We start from the raw sequence: 16,711 nt of genomic DNA, 5'->3' as shown, positions 1-16,711 counted from the left end.
CTTTTCCTTTCTCTTTTCCCTATCTTCTGCTTTGTACGCATGGTGCATAGGTGGGTCCTGAGGTATAAAGTTATTACTATTCTACATTTCTGGTAATCCAACCAGCCAGTCCATAAAGAAACCTTCTGCTCTTTTGTTTCTTTGGAATTTTAAGAAAGGATGTTGAGTTGGAGTTACAGCACAGGGACAGCTCTTGCATGTTTTGCGGGTACTAATTGCAGGCTGGGTAGGACTTTAAAACAAAGTGCACTGCAACTTCAAATAATTTAATGAAGTTAGTGGAAGAATGTTTTCTTGGGGATGGTTGAGAAAGCAGGAACTTCAAACTTCAAACCATTTGAATATTGGATATGGAGCAGTTCAATTCTAGTATTCATGGTGACTAGTTGAATCAAACTGAAACTCAAATCAAAACAAGATGGATTTTCTTTCCTTTGGGTGCATGAAAATGAGAGTCAGGTGAAGTTTCAAGTTGCAAGGACAAGAGTTTCCTCTGATGCAACCATTCATCTCCATACTTTTGTCTATAGAGAGTGAGGTTTGTGAATTACAAGTCCTATTACCATCACTTTCAACTCCCATGTGTCATATTGGTAAAACGAGGAAAATTATTAGATCAGATGCAGAAGATGGCAGATGAACTAGATGACAAAACCTGCTAAAAATCTGAAACATGAGTCAATTGTGGAATATTTATTAATCACACAGGTATAACTCATCTGATGCTACCTTTGTTACAGTACGACCCTTTTTTAAATTCATGTCAAAAACTTTATCAGTAATCTATATTCACCTAACATACCAAACCCCTTATTCTCTTTGCCAACTACCATTCTACAAAATATTCCCTTCCCACCTTCCATTCTCCCTCCCAGTAAACTTCCTGTAGGAAAATGTTTCTCTCTCAGTCATGCATGAAATACTATTTAAATGCCTCCGGTTCCCCAACATCTCTCCAACTCACATAATTCTCTTGTGACTTTCTGACAAAGGGTTAAGTGGTTTGAGGTTTCATTCTTTGAGTGGAAAAAAAAAAAAAAGGAAGAAGAAAATGGCTGAATCAGAACACTCTTCTAGTGAAGATGCATCTATGGACTCTATAGGTAAAATCCTTAGGCCTGTTCTTCAAATCCCAAATGTCCATTACTGTTGAGATCCCATTTTCTGTTTATTTTTCTTCTTATTCATCATTGTTTTACATCTTTCTTTTTTTGGGTTTGGCTATGACAAGACAAATTTAGGCTTTTTTCTCTTTTATATTCTGCAGCAGAAAGTTCTACAATATTGTAATCCTGATGTCATTACACTTTTCTTCCAAATTTTAGCTTTCATGTTTCTCTTAACTATGTACTTTTTCAAAGGGAAAAAAACATTAGAACCTTCAGCTTTTCCTATGGCTGACTAGAGTTTGAGCGTTTGACTCATCATCTAGGTGTTGAAAAGAAGCAACAAAGAAAAACACCCAAGTTTCATATTATAGTTTTGGGTAGAGTATTTCACTTCCTATACCTTGCTTATTTGAAAGAAGCTTGAAACCAGAAGGTCCTTTGTGCTTTCTAACCTGGGTTATTTCATCTCCAGAGGATCACAATAAACAAGATTCTGAACTTCAGTTCTCAGAAGATGAGGAAACACTGATAATCAGGATGTTTAACTTGGTTGGAGAAAGGTAGTAGTAGTACATCTTCTCTTCTTTTTCAAACTTTTTTCATCAGGTACACATACGTACAAGCACGTACATACACATATTTGTCTTTTTTAAAATATTTTTATGTTAAAAAAGAGGGTGCAACATGTTGTACCAGATGGACTCTGATTGCTGGGAGAATCCCTGGAAGAACAGCTGAGGAGATTGAGAAGTATTGGAACACAAGATACTCTACAAGCCAGTGAAAGCATCATTGTGGAATATGTTGGGAAGATTTTGTTTTGGGGCCTAAATAGAATTTGATGACTTAACTAATTATTATGTAATTGGTGAAACATAAGGGGTATATTGTTTTGGTTCTGAATCTTGAACTAGTGGCTTTGGGTCTTTTGGTTTGAGAGTCTGGAAATTTACTGCCCCTTGACATGACCTAAATGTAGGATGTAAATATGTTGGAACCATGTTTTTGTTTGAATGGAATCTGAACAAATTCCCATTTTGCTAATTGAAGGATGGTCATTTTCTTAGTAAAAACTTGTTAATCTCTCTTCTATTAAGAAAACTTTCATCATCGAAGAACATCCGTGACTCAAAAATCGAAACTATTTTTTTTTCTTAAAAGGTTTATATTTTGATATATTACCTTTATAAATTTATGAAATTTCCCTATATGGTAAAATAATAGTGCATAAATAGTATTAGCTGACAGTATGTAGAACATAAACTCTCTTTTTATTAATTTGATAAAAAAGAAACCACAAGTCGAGATCAATGGGTTAATTGTAATTATTGATAGTAATATGGGTTTCTTTATAAATATTTAGAATTGCAAGTCCATCCATAGATATTCCAGTTTCATTATATTAAAGGATCCAAACATTTTAAACATTTTGAGTTGCCCATGAAGTCATAATCATTTCCAAATCCATTTTCCTAGTTAGAATCATGGGCTACCAGCCCATTACAACTTTAGCATTTCAGAAAGCCCATACGCCGAGTTTGGACTAATAAATAGATATATGGCTAGTATATATACTTAATGTTATTTTATTTTTTTCATCTCTAAATATTTGTTTTTTTTTATTTTCACGAGAATTATTATAAAAGTTTTGGATTTGATATATATTATGTTAAAATTTTTTAAAAAATTATATTATAGACGTAAATTTGTCATACAAAAAATAGTAATACGAACTTCATTTTGATACATCTCGAAAAGAAAATCGGAACAAAAAATGGAATGGATGGAGCATAATAATATTTCATGTTAACATATATAATTTAAATGAAAATGCATTATTCATATTACAAGATATATAGTAATTCAAATTAGATAAAAAATTTTGGGGAAATGTAACATTAAATCTTGATTTAGGAGTAAGAGTTGAGATATTCACATGAACATTATTATGAACAAGAGATTCACATGAACATATTTTTAGGAATAAAAAGGTCTCCTTCAAGTGTATTTGCATTATTATTGTAGTTTTAATTGGTCAAGATGAAATACTTGTTTAGCTTTCCTACTATTTTTTCATTCTAAAATTTCTCATGATTCCCGACTTTGAAAGCTTGTTAAACTTTTAAGACGTATATTTAATTTAAAATTAATTAATTATAAATAAAAAGGTTCATAAAAAAATAAACGAATAAAGGTAACGTTTGCTTTGATGTCATGTTAAATTTTAAGACAAATATTAAACCTAAAATCGAAATTTATTTGTCAAAAATATTTTGAATATGAAATTTTTTTACAAGATGTGTTGAACAAAGTGGAATTTCTTCCACATTTGCCCAATAGAGCAGCAGGTTCTTTCTCTTCATTATTATTTTTTTTTATTTCTTGGCTTTTTCCTCTTTATCCTTAGGACCAAATTTCTTGGCTTTTTCCTAAAAGGAAAGTACCATGGAATATACATGTATCTCTGCCAAATACCCATGATTTGACGGGGCCCTGCGCCTGGAAATATCTAGGAGAGCTTGTCATGCACTAAGGAGCAACCCAAGGAGGATATAAACAAAAGCAGCATGTTCCACACTAAGAAACTAAGTCAAATCTTTAATAGAAAAAGAATCAAGTCAATCGGCAAGTGCTTGGTATGAGTGGAGTTTAGGTTGGATTGCTCTAATATTACTTTATCAAAATCTTCATGATTATCTTATCAAAAAGTTAATTTAGCAGGTATGCATCGTCTGTGTTTATAAATTTTAAAAAAAATTTTATTTCTCTGATTTGAGTTGGAAGCACATTATTTATTTCTTTTGAAGAGTTTAATGTTACACTTAAACATGGATTACTCGCAGAGTTTTATGAGTTCTGCAAGGGAAGCATTACGGGAAATAATCTATTGATTTGGCTTAAAGTTTTAGATGAAATGATTTACAATCAAGTTAACAGGTCAATGTGAACATTCTGTGCCGCTGAAGTTTGCTGTCAAAGTTTATTTGAGTAAACCTTAAAAATATTATTCTGAAGTTCCATGGACACATGAATCAGCCTGCCTGGTTTCATGGTACAGATTCATAACTTTCTCTTAATCAATAATTGTACCTTTTCCTGTCAAATGTGTAATCATACAACTTCCAACTTTTTCCTATCAAATCCTACGAAATTGTTATAACTTACCTCCTTCCTTTTCTCTGTCACATTGTAGTCTCAATGGAGTTGTTCATACGACAGCTTACCATCTTTACAACCTTTCTTTTCTTCCTTCCTTTGATTGATTCGGTTTCCTTCAACATAACTCACTTTGGTTCTAACATGACAGACATTGAATACAAGGGAGATGCGAGTCCTTCTGCTGGAGCCATGGACTTGACCAAGAATTCGATTTATCGTCTTGGCCAAGTTATTTGTACAGAGCCTGTGCGGCTCCAGGACTTTGGTACCAAGCAGCTTACTGACTTTACCACCCATTTTTCCTTTACTATCGATACCTTAGGTCCTGACAACCTAGATTATGGTGATGGGATCGTCTTTTTCATTGTTCCTGTTGGATTTCAATCTCCTGAGAATTCAACTGGTGGTGGTTTAGGCCTATTTCCTAACACCTTAATCCCTCAGTTACCACAGCAGAAGCATCAAATTGTTGTAGTTGAGTTTGACTCCTTTGTCAACTCAGAAAGATGGGATCCTCCTTATGAGCATGTGGGCATCAACATCAACTCGCTCAATTCTTCTGTGTACAGTCCTTGGAATGCTAGCTTTCACAGTGGAGATACTGCTGATGCATGGATTTCTTATAATGCTTCCACTAAGAGCTTGACCGTGTCTTGGAGTTACCAGGTCACCTTTAATCCTCAAGAAAATTCTAGTCTTTCTTTCCATGTTGATCTGAATGAGGTTTTACCCATGGAGTGGGTCAAGGTTGGGATCGGAGCTGCAACAGGTTTTTATCACGAGAAACATATACTTAAGTCATGGCAGTTCAGTTCCAGCTTGGATTCGAAGCGGACAAAAGGATCAAAGGCTGACAAGATCATAATGATTGCACCGCTATGTTTTGGTGCTCTAGCAGTTGGGTGTATTGTGGCATTTTTTACAATTTGGGGAAAGAAGATTGGAAACAAGCAGGAGAATCCAGAGGGAATAAGCTTAATCTGGATTATTCATGACCTTGAAAGAGGAGCAGGACCAAGAAGATTTTCTTACAAAGATCTTATCTCAGCCACCAACAATTTTTCAGATGAAAGAAAGTTGGGCCAAGGTGGATTTGGAATTGTTTACAAGGGACACCTACCAGAGTTGGACATAGATGTAGCAGTGAAGAAATTTTCTAGGGGTTCTAAACAGGGAGAAAGGGAGTATTTAGCTGAGGTGATGATTGTTAGCCGGTTAAGACACAGGAATCTGGTGCAACTCATTGGCTGGTGTCATGATCGGGGTCACTTCCTGCTTGTGTACGAGTTCATGCCCAATGGTAGTCTCGATTCTCACTTATTTAGCCACAATTGTACTCTAACTTGGGCCGTAAGGTACAAGATTTGTCTTGGTTTAGCAACAGCAATGTTTTATCTTCACAATGATTGGGAGCAGTGTGTGGTGCACCGAGACATCAAAGCTGGGAATGTGTTGCTGGATTCTGGTTTCAATGTCAAGCTTGGTGACTTTGGATTAGCTCGGCTGGTGGACCACGAGCTAGATCCTCGAACAACCTGTTTGGCTGGAACTTTAGGCTACATGGCTCCAGAATATGTAATCTCAGGTAAAGCAAGCAGCAAGTCAGACGTTTACAGCTTTGGGGTTGTGACTTTAGAGCTTGTGACAGGTAGAAGGGCAACAGATACTAGAAACGACGAGATGGGATTGGTAGAGTGGGTTTGGGATCTTTATAGACGGGGGGAGCCTCTATTAGCTGTTGATGAAAGATTACAGATGGAGTTCGATGAACAACAAGCAAAGTGCATGGTAATGGTTGGACTCTGGTGTGCACATGCAGATTACACGTTGAGGCCCTCGATAAGGCAGGCAATTAAAGTCTTGAATTTTGAAGCAGAAATGCCTGATCTCCCATTGCAGATGCCTGTTCCCATGTATCAAGTCCCCTCGGCTTCACCAACTGAAAGCTTTGCTGAACCATTAATAAGTAATTCTTTTTCTGAAGCAGGTCGCTAAAATCATACGATTATCTATAGGTTTTGTAAGCTCGTTGGACATGAAATTTGGGGTTTTTACAAGCAGTTGAAAAAAGAAACTGGTGTGAAGCTAATCAGGTCCCAATGCCATATTCCTAGACGTGGAAGTTTGGTACCCCTCATGTCACGCCCCAGACCTGAGACATGACAGACGCCGTATATCTGTAAGGTATAATCTTACATATATGCAAGGCTCTAAAATATATATCTTAAACCATTACTAAAAGAGACTGATATACTTAAAAAGTTTAGTGATTTATAAACTATATCTGGCAATAGAACTTTTAAAAATCATAATTCGACAATATTCAAAATTAAATCTTCAAAACCATAAAGCTACTAAATCAAGATAAAAGTCTGAATACTAATTAAGATAGTTCGATGTTCATAATATTTAAATAAATCCTAAACAATTTAAGTGCTATTAAATTAAACATCACTCCTCAAAATTTCGACGTGGTTGACCAAATCACAACCTGAAAAAAATTTGAAGGAAGAGGTGAGTCCAACTGCTCAGCAAGTAACTAACATCCCTTCAGCCGGATTAAGCATGCTTAGAACATTTAGGACAAAATATCATTTACAAATGCCGAGACAAAATATTGGGTAATCTTATTCAGAATCATATACTTCAAAATTTTGTGCATTCAAATAATAGAACAATTATATTCACAATATTTAAATTTTTATGATCTCCCGTAACATGCTACGATCACACTTAACCCCCGTGGCATAGGTCAGAAATAGAATCACAATTAACCCGGGTGGTAGGGGTCAGAAGCATATCAAAGCAATCATTGGTTTCATTGAACAGATATCACAAATACCACTATTCTGTAACCGGTAGTGCGGTTGGTAAATCGATCTCTAATCACAGAACACATGTCGACATGACCAACATTTAACCCCTATTGGCAGGGTCAGAGCATAGCCATACTAAGAGACAAAACAGAAATATATATATTTTTAGATTACCCAAAGTTCATAAAATAATATATCAAATTTTTCAAGCATATCTCATACACCACAAAAGTATATTTGTTTCAGACTAAATATTTGTATTTATATTTGCGAAATCATATATGCATACATTATACAAAGTCGTATACAAATTTCAAAATAAGAAATTATGCTTTGCATAAACGACATTATAAATCCAACATATAAACTCATATATATATACATTTTGAATGCTCAACTCGATTTTAATAAATTGTTGGATAAAATATTATATCTCATGTACAAATTCAGGTTGATGCTAAATTTTAAAGTGTAAAAACACCGAAGAGATATCAGTCACTTACCTGATCTTGTTAATTTCACTTTCAAGTAGTAATTCTGAAAATCCTCCTAAAAGCCTAATATTTCAAGAAACATATACAAAAATCAGAACTGAATTTACAAACAGATCCTACAAGGTGACTTTCCGTTGACCATCCTAAGCACTTAGGGTGTGTAGCGACTTTTATTACAATTTAGGAACATTTTTGGTTAATAAGGTAATATTTTATTATTATATATATTTTTGAATTAAACAAAATTTTGCAATAAGGTTGAGAATTAAACTTAAATCATAAAATCAGTAAGGATTTTAATTTCAGATAGAGAGATAACACTAATTTCTCTTGAAAAATCATATTTATAATTTTTCATAAATTTTTGATATTTTAATAAAATCTACTAATTTAAGAAAATAATTTATAAAATATAAAAATACATACTTCTTAACATAAAAATACAGTAGAAATCACATATCCAATATTTATGAAGTTTACAATAGAATTTATCACATATTAATTAAAATCAAATTTTAAAACAAATTAAAAAGAAATTTTCTGTTTTCAAAAATTTCCAGAATCTGGATGGCCATTTGGCCTACTTTAAGCACTTGTAACTTTTAATCCGATAAATTTCCAGTGATGAAATCAACACCAATATGAAGTATTCATATCATAATACAACACCAAAATTTGTTTCGATTAAAAAGAACAGAAAATTCTCAAGTTTCGAAAGCTAAAATTCTCAAAATCGTCACAAAAATATCCAGATTTTTGGGTTTTCAGTATCAACGAACCCAATTTGAGGCTTTAATTCTCTTAATACAGGAAGCCTCTAACCGAGGCATTGGTGCCAAAATAAACACCTTATTTCATACTTCAAAAGCCCTCAAAGAAACGACCAAAAACGTTGCCAGAATATAGAGTTCCCGTGACCCAAAGTTGAGTTGTCAAAACTATTAAAAATCAGGTTTCTAATTAATTTCAAAAATTCATATCTTCCTAACCATAAGGCCAAACGAGATGCTACAAAAACCATTGAAAAGATCTTTTCAAGACCTTTTCCATTGGTACCCATCATGCTGCCGGAAAGTCATCAAAAAAGTACCAAATTTAAATAAAAGGTAAGAAGATACAACTAATTTAAGGTTCTTTGTACCCAAACTATGACAATACAACACCAACTTACCTTAATCAACAATTCCTTCAATACTTTAACCTTTCCTTTTGTCTTTCTTTTTCCCTGATGCTAAACTCCTCTGACTGTCTATCGTTTGAGTTTGATGAAACAAACTGACATCTACTATTTTTTTTTTAACGTGATTTAGTGAGTTGTTATCAGATAAAATAACTGACTTTAACCCCACTAACTTAAACGTGATAAAAAAAAACTGATATTAATTAAACTTTTTTATTTACTTAAAGATCCTTATTTTATTAACAAACCTAAAGTCATAACTGCAATTATAAAAAGTTGAACTTATATTATATTTATTTATTTGTTTAATATAGATTATAACTTTTTATATAATTAATTAAGTATGATATTTTTGAGGGTATTACACCTCAAGCTGCTGCTGAAGCCATGAAGCTTTGATGAATGAATCTTAACAAGCTTTAGAATAAAATTTGTTGTGCCAAAGCTGGGAATCTGAATCAGGAAGCATCAATTAATTGTTAAAGCTTTGATGTCAATTACGATATGAGCAAGAAATTTCTGTTCTGCTGCTAAACGCTTGGTAGCTTGGGTTCTTTATGTAGGAGGATTAATTTCCGTCTTCTATAAATAAGAAAAACAAACAATAATCTCCCCCACTCCCCCACCACCAGCACCCACCCCCCGCCTCCCCCAAAAAAAAAAGAATCCATATAATTTGAAAGAAGCTTGTAACCAGAAGGTCCTGTGTGGTTTCTAACCTGAGTTATTTCATTTCCAGAGGATCACAATAAACAAGATTCTGAACTTCAGTTCTCAGAAGATGAGGAAACACTGATGATCAGGACGTTTAACTTGGTTGGAGAAAGGGAGTAGCAGTACATCTTCTGTTCTTTATCAAATCTTCTGCTCATATACGTACACATGGTTGTTTTTTTTAGAATATTTTCATGTTAAAAAAGAGGGTGCAACATGCTATACCAGATGGACACTGATTGCTGGGAGAATCCCAGGAAGAACAGCTGAGGAGATTGAGATGTATTGGAACAAGGTACTCTACAAGCCAGTGAAAGCATTATTGTGGAATGTGTTGGGAAGTGTTGTTTTTCTTCTTATTCGTCATCGTTTTACATCTTTTTTTGGGTTTGGCTAAGACAAGACAAATTTAGGCTTTTTTGTCTTTTACATTCTGCAGCAGCAAGTTTTACAATATTGTAATCCTGATGTCATTATTCTTTTCTTCCAAATTTTAGCTTCCAAATATCTCCTAAGTACATTTTTTAAGGTTTATATTTGATATATTATCTTTGCACATTTATAAAATCTTTATAACTTTACGAAATTTTACTGTAAGGGTAAGTGGTAGTTTATAAAAAAACTAACAGTATATAAAACATAAACTCTGTCTTCAATTAATTTGATATACAAGAAATCACTGGTGGAGATCAATGGGTTAATTGTAACTATCAACAGTGCTATGGGTTAGTTTATAAATATCTAGAATTGTAAGTCCTCCCTTACAATATTCCAATTTCATTATATTAGAATATCCAAACATTTTAAAAAATAATAATAAATAATAGTCTCTCCACAGAACCTCAAAGGTTCACTTCTTTTGGGTTTTGGCCCATGAAACTAAAATCATTTTCCTAATTGAAATCATGGGCTGCCAGCCGACTACAACTTAAGCATCAGAAAGACCATTGGCCGAGTTTGGACATTAAATCTAAACTTTTACTTATGGATTGATAAATAAATATATAATTAGTATATAGATTCAATATTATCTTGCTTTTACCATCTCAAAATGTTTATTTTTTTATTTTTATTAATTTTATATTATAATTTTAAAAAACTTATAATATGGATGTTTAATTTTTTTAATATGAAAAAGTAAAAAAAATTCATGAAAAATAAATTTGTCAAATAAAAAAAGGTAAAAGTAAACATTTCAAAAAGGAAAAATGAAAAAAAAATTAAACGGATGGAGTATAATAATATTTTAAGACTATATATAATTTAACTAAATGCACTTTTCATATTACAAGATAAATAAGATAGATATTTAATTTAAAATTAATTGATTATAAATAAAAAAATTTATGAAAAAAATTAACGAACAAAGTGACGTATGCTTTGATGTCATATTAAATTTTAAGATGAATATTATCGGTAGAACCGATCAAAAATATTTTTCAATAAGTAAATCTTTTTATCGCCTCTAGGATGTGTTCAACAAATGTGAAAGCCAGGGAAAGTTGTTCCACAGTTTCCCACTAGAGCAGGAGGTTCTTTCCTTATTAGGTATTCCTTGCTTTTTCCTCTTTTTATCTTTTGGACCAAATTTCTTGGCCTTTTCCTAGAAGGTGAGAAACCATGGAATTGCACATGTGCCCTGGCCAAATACACATGAACATGCTTCTGATTTCTCATAAAAAATTACTGCAACGGGGCCATGCGCCTGGAAATGTCTAGGGGAGCTTGTTCCACACTCCGACCTAAGTCAATCTTGAATTAAAAAAGGAGTTTCAGTCAATCGGTACACTGTTAGAATTATTTGATTTGAGTTTTGGTTTTTTTTTTTTATATAATCGAGAGAAAAAGGATTCAAATCGTACTTTTTACATAAAAAATTATACATTAACTAATATTTACTGTTTTAATACTACTTTTTCGTACAATCTTGATTTTTTTATTAAAAAATTAATTTGACGGATACGTAACGTTTACCTTTGTAAGCTTTTTAGAATTTTTTATTTGTTTTATTTGAAATTGAAGCACTTTATCTATTTTTTCTAAAGTGTTTGATATGACATTCAAATTTGAATTACTTGTAAGTTTATATGAATTTTGTAAGTGAAGGAAAGTATTACAGGAAATAATTTATTGATTTGGCTTCCATGAATTTTGTAAGTGAAGGGAAGTATTACGAGAAATAATTTATTGATTTGGCTTAAAGTTTTAGATAATGATGGATTCAAAATTTTATATAAAGGGTGATTAAAGGATAATCATACAAAATTATGGATTAAGGTCAATAATTCGATTTGGAACAAACATGCACTTGAAACGGGGCCAAATGCCGGGAAATATCTAGGTAGCTTGTTCCATAGTCAAAAGCTAAGTCAATCTTTAATAATAATGAAAAAAAGAATTTAAGTCAATTGGCACACTATTGGAATTGCTTGGCGTGAGTGAGTTTAAGTTGAACTGTTTTAATACTATTTTATCACGAGATAATAATTTTATTACTAAAATGTTAATTTGATGGGTGCGTAATGTTTCTAAAATGTTTGACATGACGTTTAAACTTGGATTACTTGTAAGTTTTCATGAAATTTTATATATATATATATAAAATAAATTTTACATAAATCCTTTTAATATGATATTTTCTCACATATTACCCCGAGATTATTTTTTTTATATAAAATCTTGTGTTTGACTTCTTTTCTCAAAAGTTGTTAATTAATTTTTTATAAAGAGACAATAAACTTAAGGTACTATGTGAGAAAAGACCATACCGTAAAAAATTTACATGAAGAGTATCCTAAAAAAAAAAATTAAAAACTGAGCCAGAAGTTTAGAGGAAATGCTTCACTATCAATAGGTCAATGTGAACATTCTGTGCCATTGATGTTTGCTGACGAAGTTTATTTGACTTAACCTTACAATGTTAATCTGAAGTTTCCATGGACACATGAATCAACCGCCCTGATTTCATGGTACAGATTATTAACTGTCTCTTAATCAATAATTGTACCTTTTCCTGTCAAATGTGTAAGCATACAACTTCAACTTTTAACTACCAAATCCTAGGAAATTGTTATAAGTTGCCTCCTTCCTTTTCTCTGTCACATTGTAGTTTCAATGGACTTGCTCATACAGCAGCTTACCATTTTTACAACCTTTCTTTTCTTCCTTCCTTTGATTGAGTCGGTTTCCTTCAACATAACTCACTTTGTTTCTAACATGACAGACCTTGAATACAGGGGAGATGCAAGGCCTTCTGCTGGAGCCATGGACTTGAACAAGGATTGGCATTATCGTCTTGGCCAAGTAATTTGTACAGAGCCTGTCCGGCTCCAGGACTTCGGTACCAAGCAGCTTACTGACTTTACCACCCATTTTTCCTTCACTGTCGATATCTTAGGTCCTGACCTCCCAAATTATGGTGATGGGATCTTCTTTTTCATTGTTCCTGTTGAATTTCAATCTCCTGAGAATTCAGGTGGTGGTGGTTTAGGCCTATTTCCTAACACCTTAATCTCTGAGTTACCACAGCAGAAGCATCAAATTGTTGTAGTTGAGTTTGACTCTTTTGCCGACTCAGACAGATGGGATCCTCCTTATGAGCATGTGGGCATCAATATCAACTCGCTCAATTCCTCTGTGTACACACGTTGGAATGCTAGCTTTCACAGTGGAGATACTGCTGATGCATGGATTTCTTATAATGCTTCCACTAAGAACTTGACCGTGTCTTGGAGTTACCAGGTCACCTCTAATCCTCATGAAAATTCTAGTCTTTCTTTCCATGTTGATCTGAGGGAGGTTTTACCCATGGAGTGGGTCAAGGTTGGGATTGGAGCTGCAACAGGTCTTTATCACGAGAAACATATACTTAAATCATGGCAGTTCAGTTCCAGCCTGGCTTCCAAGCGCATAAAAGGATCAAAGACTGGCAAGATCATAATGATTGCACTGCTATGTTTTGGTGCTCCAGTAGTTGGGTGTATTGTGGCATATTTTACAATTGGGGAAAGAAGATTGGAAACAAGCAGGAGAATCCAGAGGGAATAAGCTTAATCTGGATTATTCATGACCTTGAAAGAGGAGCAGGACCAAGAAGATTTTCTTGCAAAGATCTTATCTCAGCCACCAACAATTTTTCAGATGATAGGAAGTTGGGCCAGGGTGGATTTGGAGCTGTTTACAAGGGACACCTACCAGAGTTAGACATTGATGTTGCAGTGAAGAAATTTTCAAGGGGTTCTAAACAGGGAGAAAAGGAGTAGTTAGCTGAGGTGACGATTGTTAGCCGGTTAAGACACAGGAATCTGGTGCAACTCATTGGCTGGTGTCATGATCGAGGTCACTTCCTGCTTGTGTACGAGTTCATGCCCAATGGTAGTCTCGATTCTCACTTATTTAGCCACAATTGTACTCTAACTTGGGCTGTAAGGTACAAGATTTGTCTTGGTTTAGCAACAGCAATGTTTTATCTTCACAATGATTGGGAGCAGTGTGTGGTGCACCGAGACATCAAAGCTGGGAATGTGTTGCTGGATTCTGGTTTCAATGTCAAGCTTGGTGACTTTGGATTAGCTCGGCTGGTGGACCACGAGCTAGATCCTCGAACAACCTGTTTGGCTGGAACTTTAGGCTACATGGCTCCAGAATATGTAATCTCAGGTAAAGCAAGCAGCAAGTCAGACGTTTACAGCTTTGGGGTTGTGACTTTAGAACTTGTGACAGGTAGAAGGGCAACAGATCCTAGAAACGACGAGATGGGATTGGTAGAGTGGGTTTGGGATCTTTACAGACGGGGGGAGCCTCTATTAGCTGTTGATGAAAGATTACAGATGGAGTTCGATGAACAACAAGCAAGGTGCATGGTAATGGTTGGACTCTGGTGTGCACATCCAGATTACACGTTGAGGCCCTCGATAAGGCAGGCAATTCAAGTCCTGAATTTTGAAGCAGAAATACCTGATCTCCCATTGCAGATGCCTGTTCCCATGTATCAAGTCCCCTCGGCTTTACCAACTGAAAGCTTTGCTGAACCATTAATAAGTAATTCTTTTTCTGAAGCAGGTCGCTAAAATCATATGATTATCAGTAGGTTTTGTAAGCTCGTTGGACATGAAATTTGGGGTTATTACAAGCAGCTGAAAAAAGAAACTGGTGTGAAGCTAATCAGGTCCCAATGCCATATTCCTAGACATGGAAGTTTGGTACCCTGCAAGCTACTGCTGAAGCCATGAAGCTTTGATGAATGAATCTGAACAAGCTTTAGAATAAAATTTGTTGCGCCAAAGCTGGGAATCTGAATCAGGAAGCATTAATTAATTGTTTAAACTTTGTTGTAAGTTACCATATGAGCAAGAAATTTCTATTCTGCTGCTAAACACTTTGTAGCTTTGGTTCTTTATGTAGCAGGATTAATTTCCGTCTTCTATAAATAAGAAAAACAAATAATTATCCAAAAAAAAAACCCCCAAAAAGCTATCCATATAATTTGAAAGAAGCTTGAAATTAGAAGGTCCTTTGTGCTTTCTAACCTGAGTTATTTCATTTCCAGAGGATCACAATAAACAAGATTCTGAACTGCAGTTCTCGGAAGATGAGGAAACACTGATAATCAGGATGTTGAACTTGGTTGGAGAAAGGCAGTACATCTTCTGTTCTTTATCAAACCTTCTACACATACGTACACATGTTTGTGTTTTCTAGAATATTTTCATATTAAAAAGAAGGGCGCAACATGTTATACCAGATGGACACTGATTGCTGGGAGAATCCCTGGAAGAACAGCTGAGGAGATTGAGATGTATTGGAACAAGGTACTCTACAAGCCAGTGAAAGCATTATTGTGGAATGTGTTGGGAATTCTTCTTATTCATCATTGTTTTACATCTTTTTTTGGGTTTGGCTAGGACAAGACAAATTTAGGCTTTTTTGTCTTTTACATTCTGCAGCAGAAAGTTTTTCAATATTGTAATCCTGATGTCATTATTCTTTTCTTCCAAATTTTAGCTTTCAAATTTCTCCTAAGTACATTTTTTAAGGTTTATATTTGATATATTATCTTTGCACATTTATAAACTCTTGGTAAATTTACAAAATTTTACTATATGGGTAAGTCATAATGTATAAAATCATAGTAACTGACAATGTATAAAACATAAACCCTCTCTTTAATTAATTTGATATACAAGAAATCACTGGTGGAGATTAATGGGTTTATTGTAAATATCAATAGTTATGTGGGTTAGTTTATAAATATAGAGAATTGCAAGTCCACCCTTAAAATATTCGAATTCATTATATTAAAATATCCCAACATTTTAAAAAAATAATAATAAATAATAGTCTCTCAAGAGAACCCCAAAGGTTCACCTCTTTTAGGTTTTGCCCCATGAAATCAAAATCATTTTCAAATCCATGTTCCTAATTGAAATCATAGGCTGCCAGCCCACCACAACTTGAAAGCCTATGGGCCGGGTTTGGACATTTAATCCAAACTATTACTTATTGGACTAATAAATAAATATATAATTAGTATATAGATTCAATATTATCGTACTTTTATCATTTCAAAATGTTTTTTTATTTATTTTATATTATAATTGTTAAAAATTTATAATATGGATGTTTAATTTTTTTAAATATAAAAAAGTAAAAAAATTCATGAAAAATAAATTTGTCATATAAAAAAAAGGTAAAAGTAAACATTTCAAAAAGGAAAAAATGAAAAAAAAAATAAACGGATGGAGAATAATAATATTTTAAGAATATATATATATATAAATTAAAAAAATGCACTTTTCATATTACAAGATAAAAAAGATAGATATCTAATTTAAAGTTAATTGATTATAAATAAAAGAAATTTATGAAAAAAATTAAAAAAAAAGATGATGTATGCTTTGATGTCATATTAAATTTTAAAACGAATATTAACCGTAGAACCGATCAAAAATATTTTTCAATAAGTAATTCTTTTTATCGCCGCTAGGATGTGTTCAACAAATGTGAAAGCAAGGGAAAGTTGTTCCACATTTTCCCACTAGAGCGGGAGGCTCTTTCTCTTCTTTATTTGGTATTCCTTGCTTTTTCCTCTTTTAGCTTCTGAACCAAATTTCTTGGCTTTTTCCTTCAAGGTGAGAAACCATGGGAATGTGCACGTGCCTTGGGCGAATACACATGAACGTGGGTCTGATTTCTCGTACAAAATTACTGCAACGGGGCCATGCGCCTGGAAATATATAG

The 16,711-nt window shown here is 33.6% G+C and overlaps 2 protein-coding genes and 1 pseudogene across 2 annotated transcripts; all 3 read left to right on the top strand.

The window, feature by feature from the left end:
• Window positions 832–2,182, top strand: LOC18593649 (MYB-like transcription factor ETC1). Its single transcript, XM_007020966.2, has 3 exons — window positions 832–1,103; window positions 1,582–1,669; window positions 1,806–2,182. Exons 1-3 carry the CDS (start codon window positions 1,052–1,054, stop codon window positions 1,891–1,893), a joined length of 228 nt encoding a protein of 75 aa, XP_007021028.1. The 5' UTR covers window positions 832–1,051; the 3' UTR covers window positions 1,894–2,182.
• Window positions 4,308–6,334, top strand: LOC18593648 (L-type lectin-domain containing receptor kinase IX.1). The gene has a single exon (XM_018124198.1). The coding sequence runs from the start codon at window positions 4,308–4,310 to the stop codon at window positions 6,261–6,263; it is 1,956 nt and encodes a 651-aa protein (XP_017979687.1). The 3' UTR covers window positions 6,264–6,334.
• LOC108662834 lies at window positions 12,316–14,802 on the top strand (annotated as a pseudogene).

This window comes from Theobroma cacao, chromosome 7 (assembly GCF_000208745.1).
Source record: "Theobroma cacao cultivar B97-61/B2 chromosome 7, Criollo_cocoa_genome_V2, whole genome shotgun sequence".
NCBI lineage: Eukaryota > Viridiplantae > Streptophyta > Magnoliopsida > Malvales > Malvaceae > Theobroma > Theobroma cacao.
Note: the sequence above shows the minus strand (reverse complement) of the source record. Positions and strands in the feature narration are given on the sequence as shown.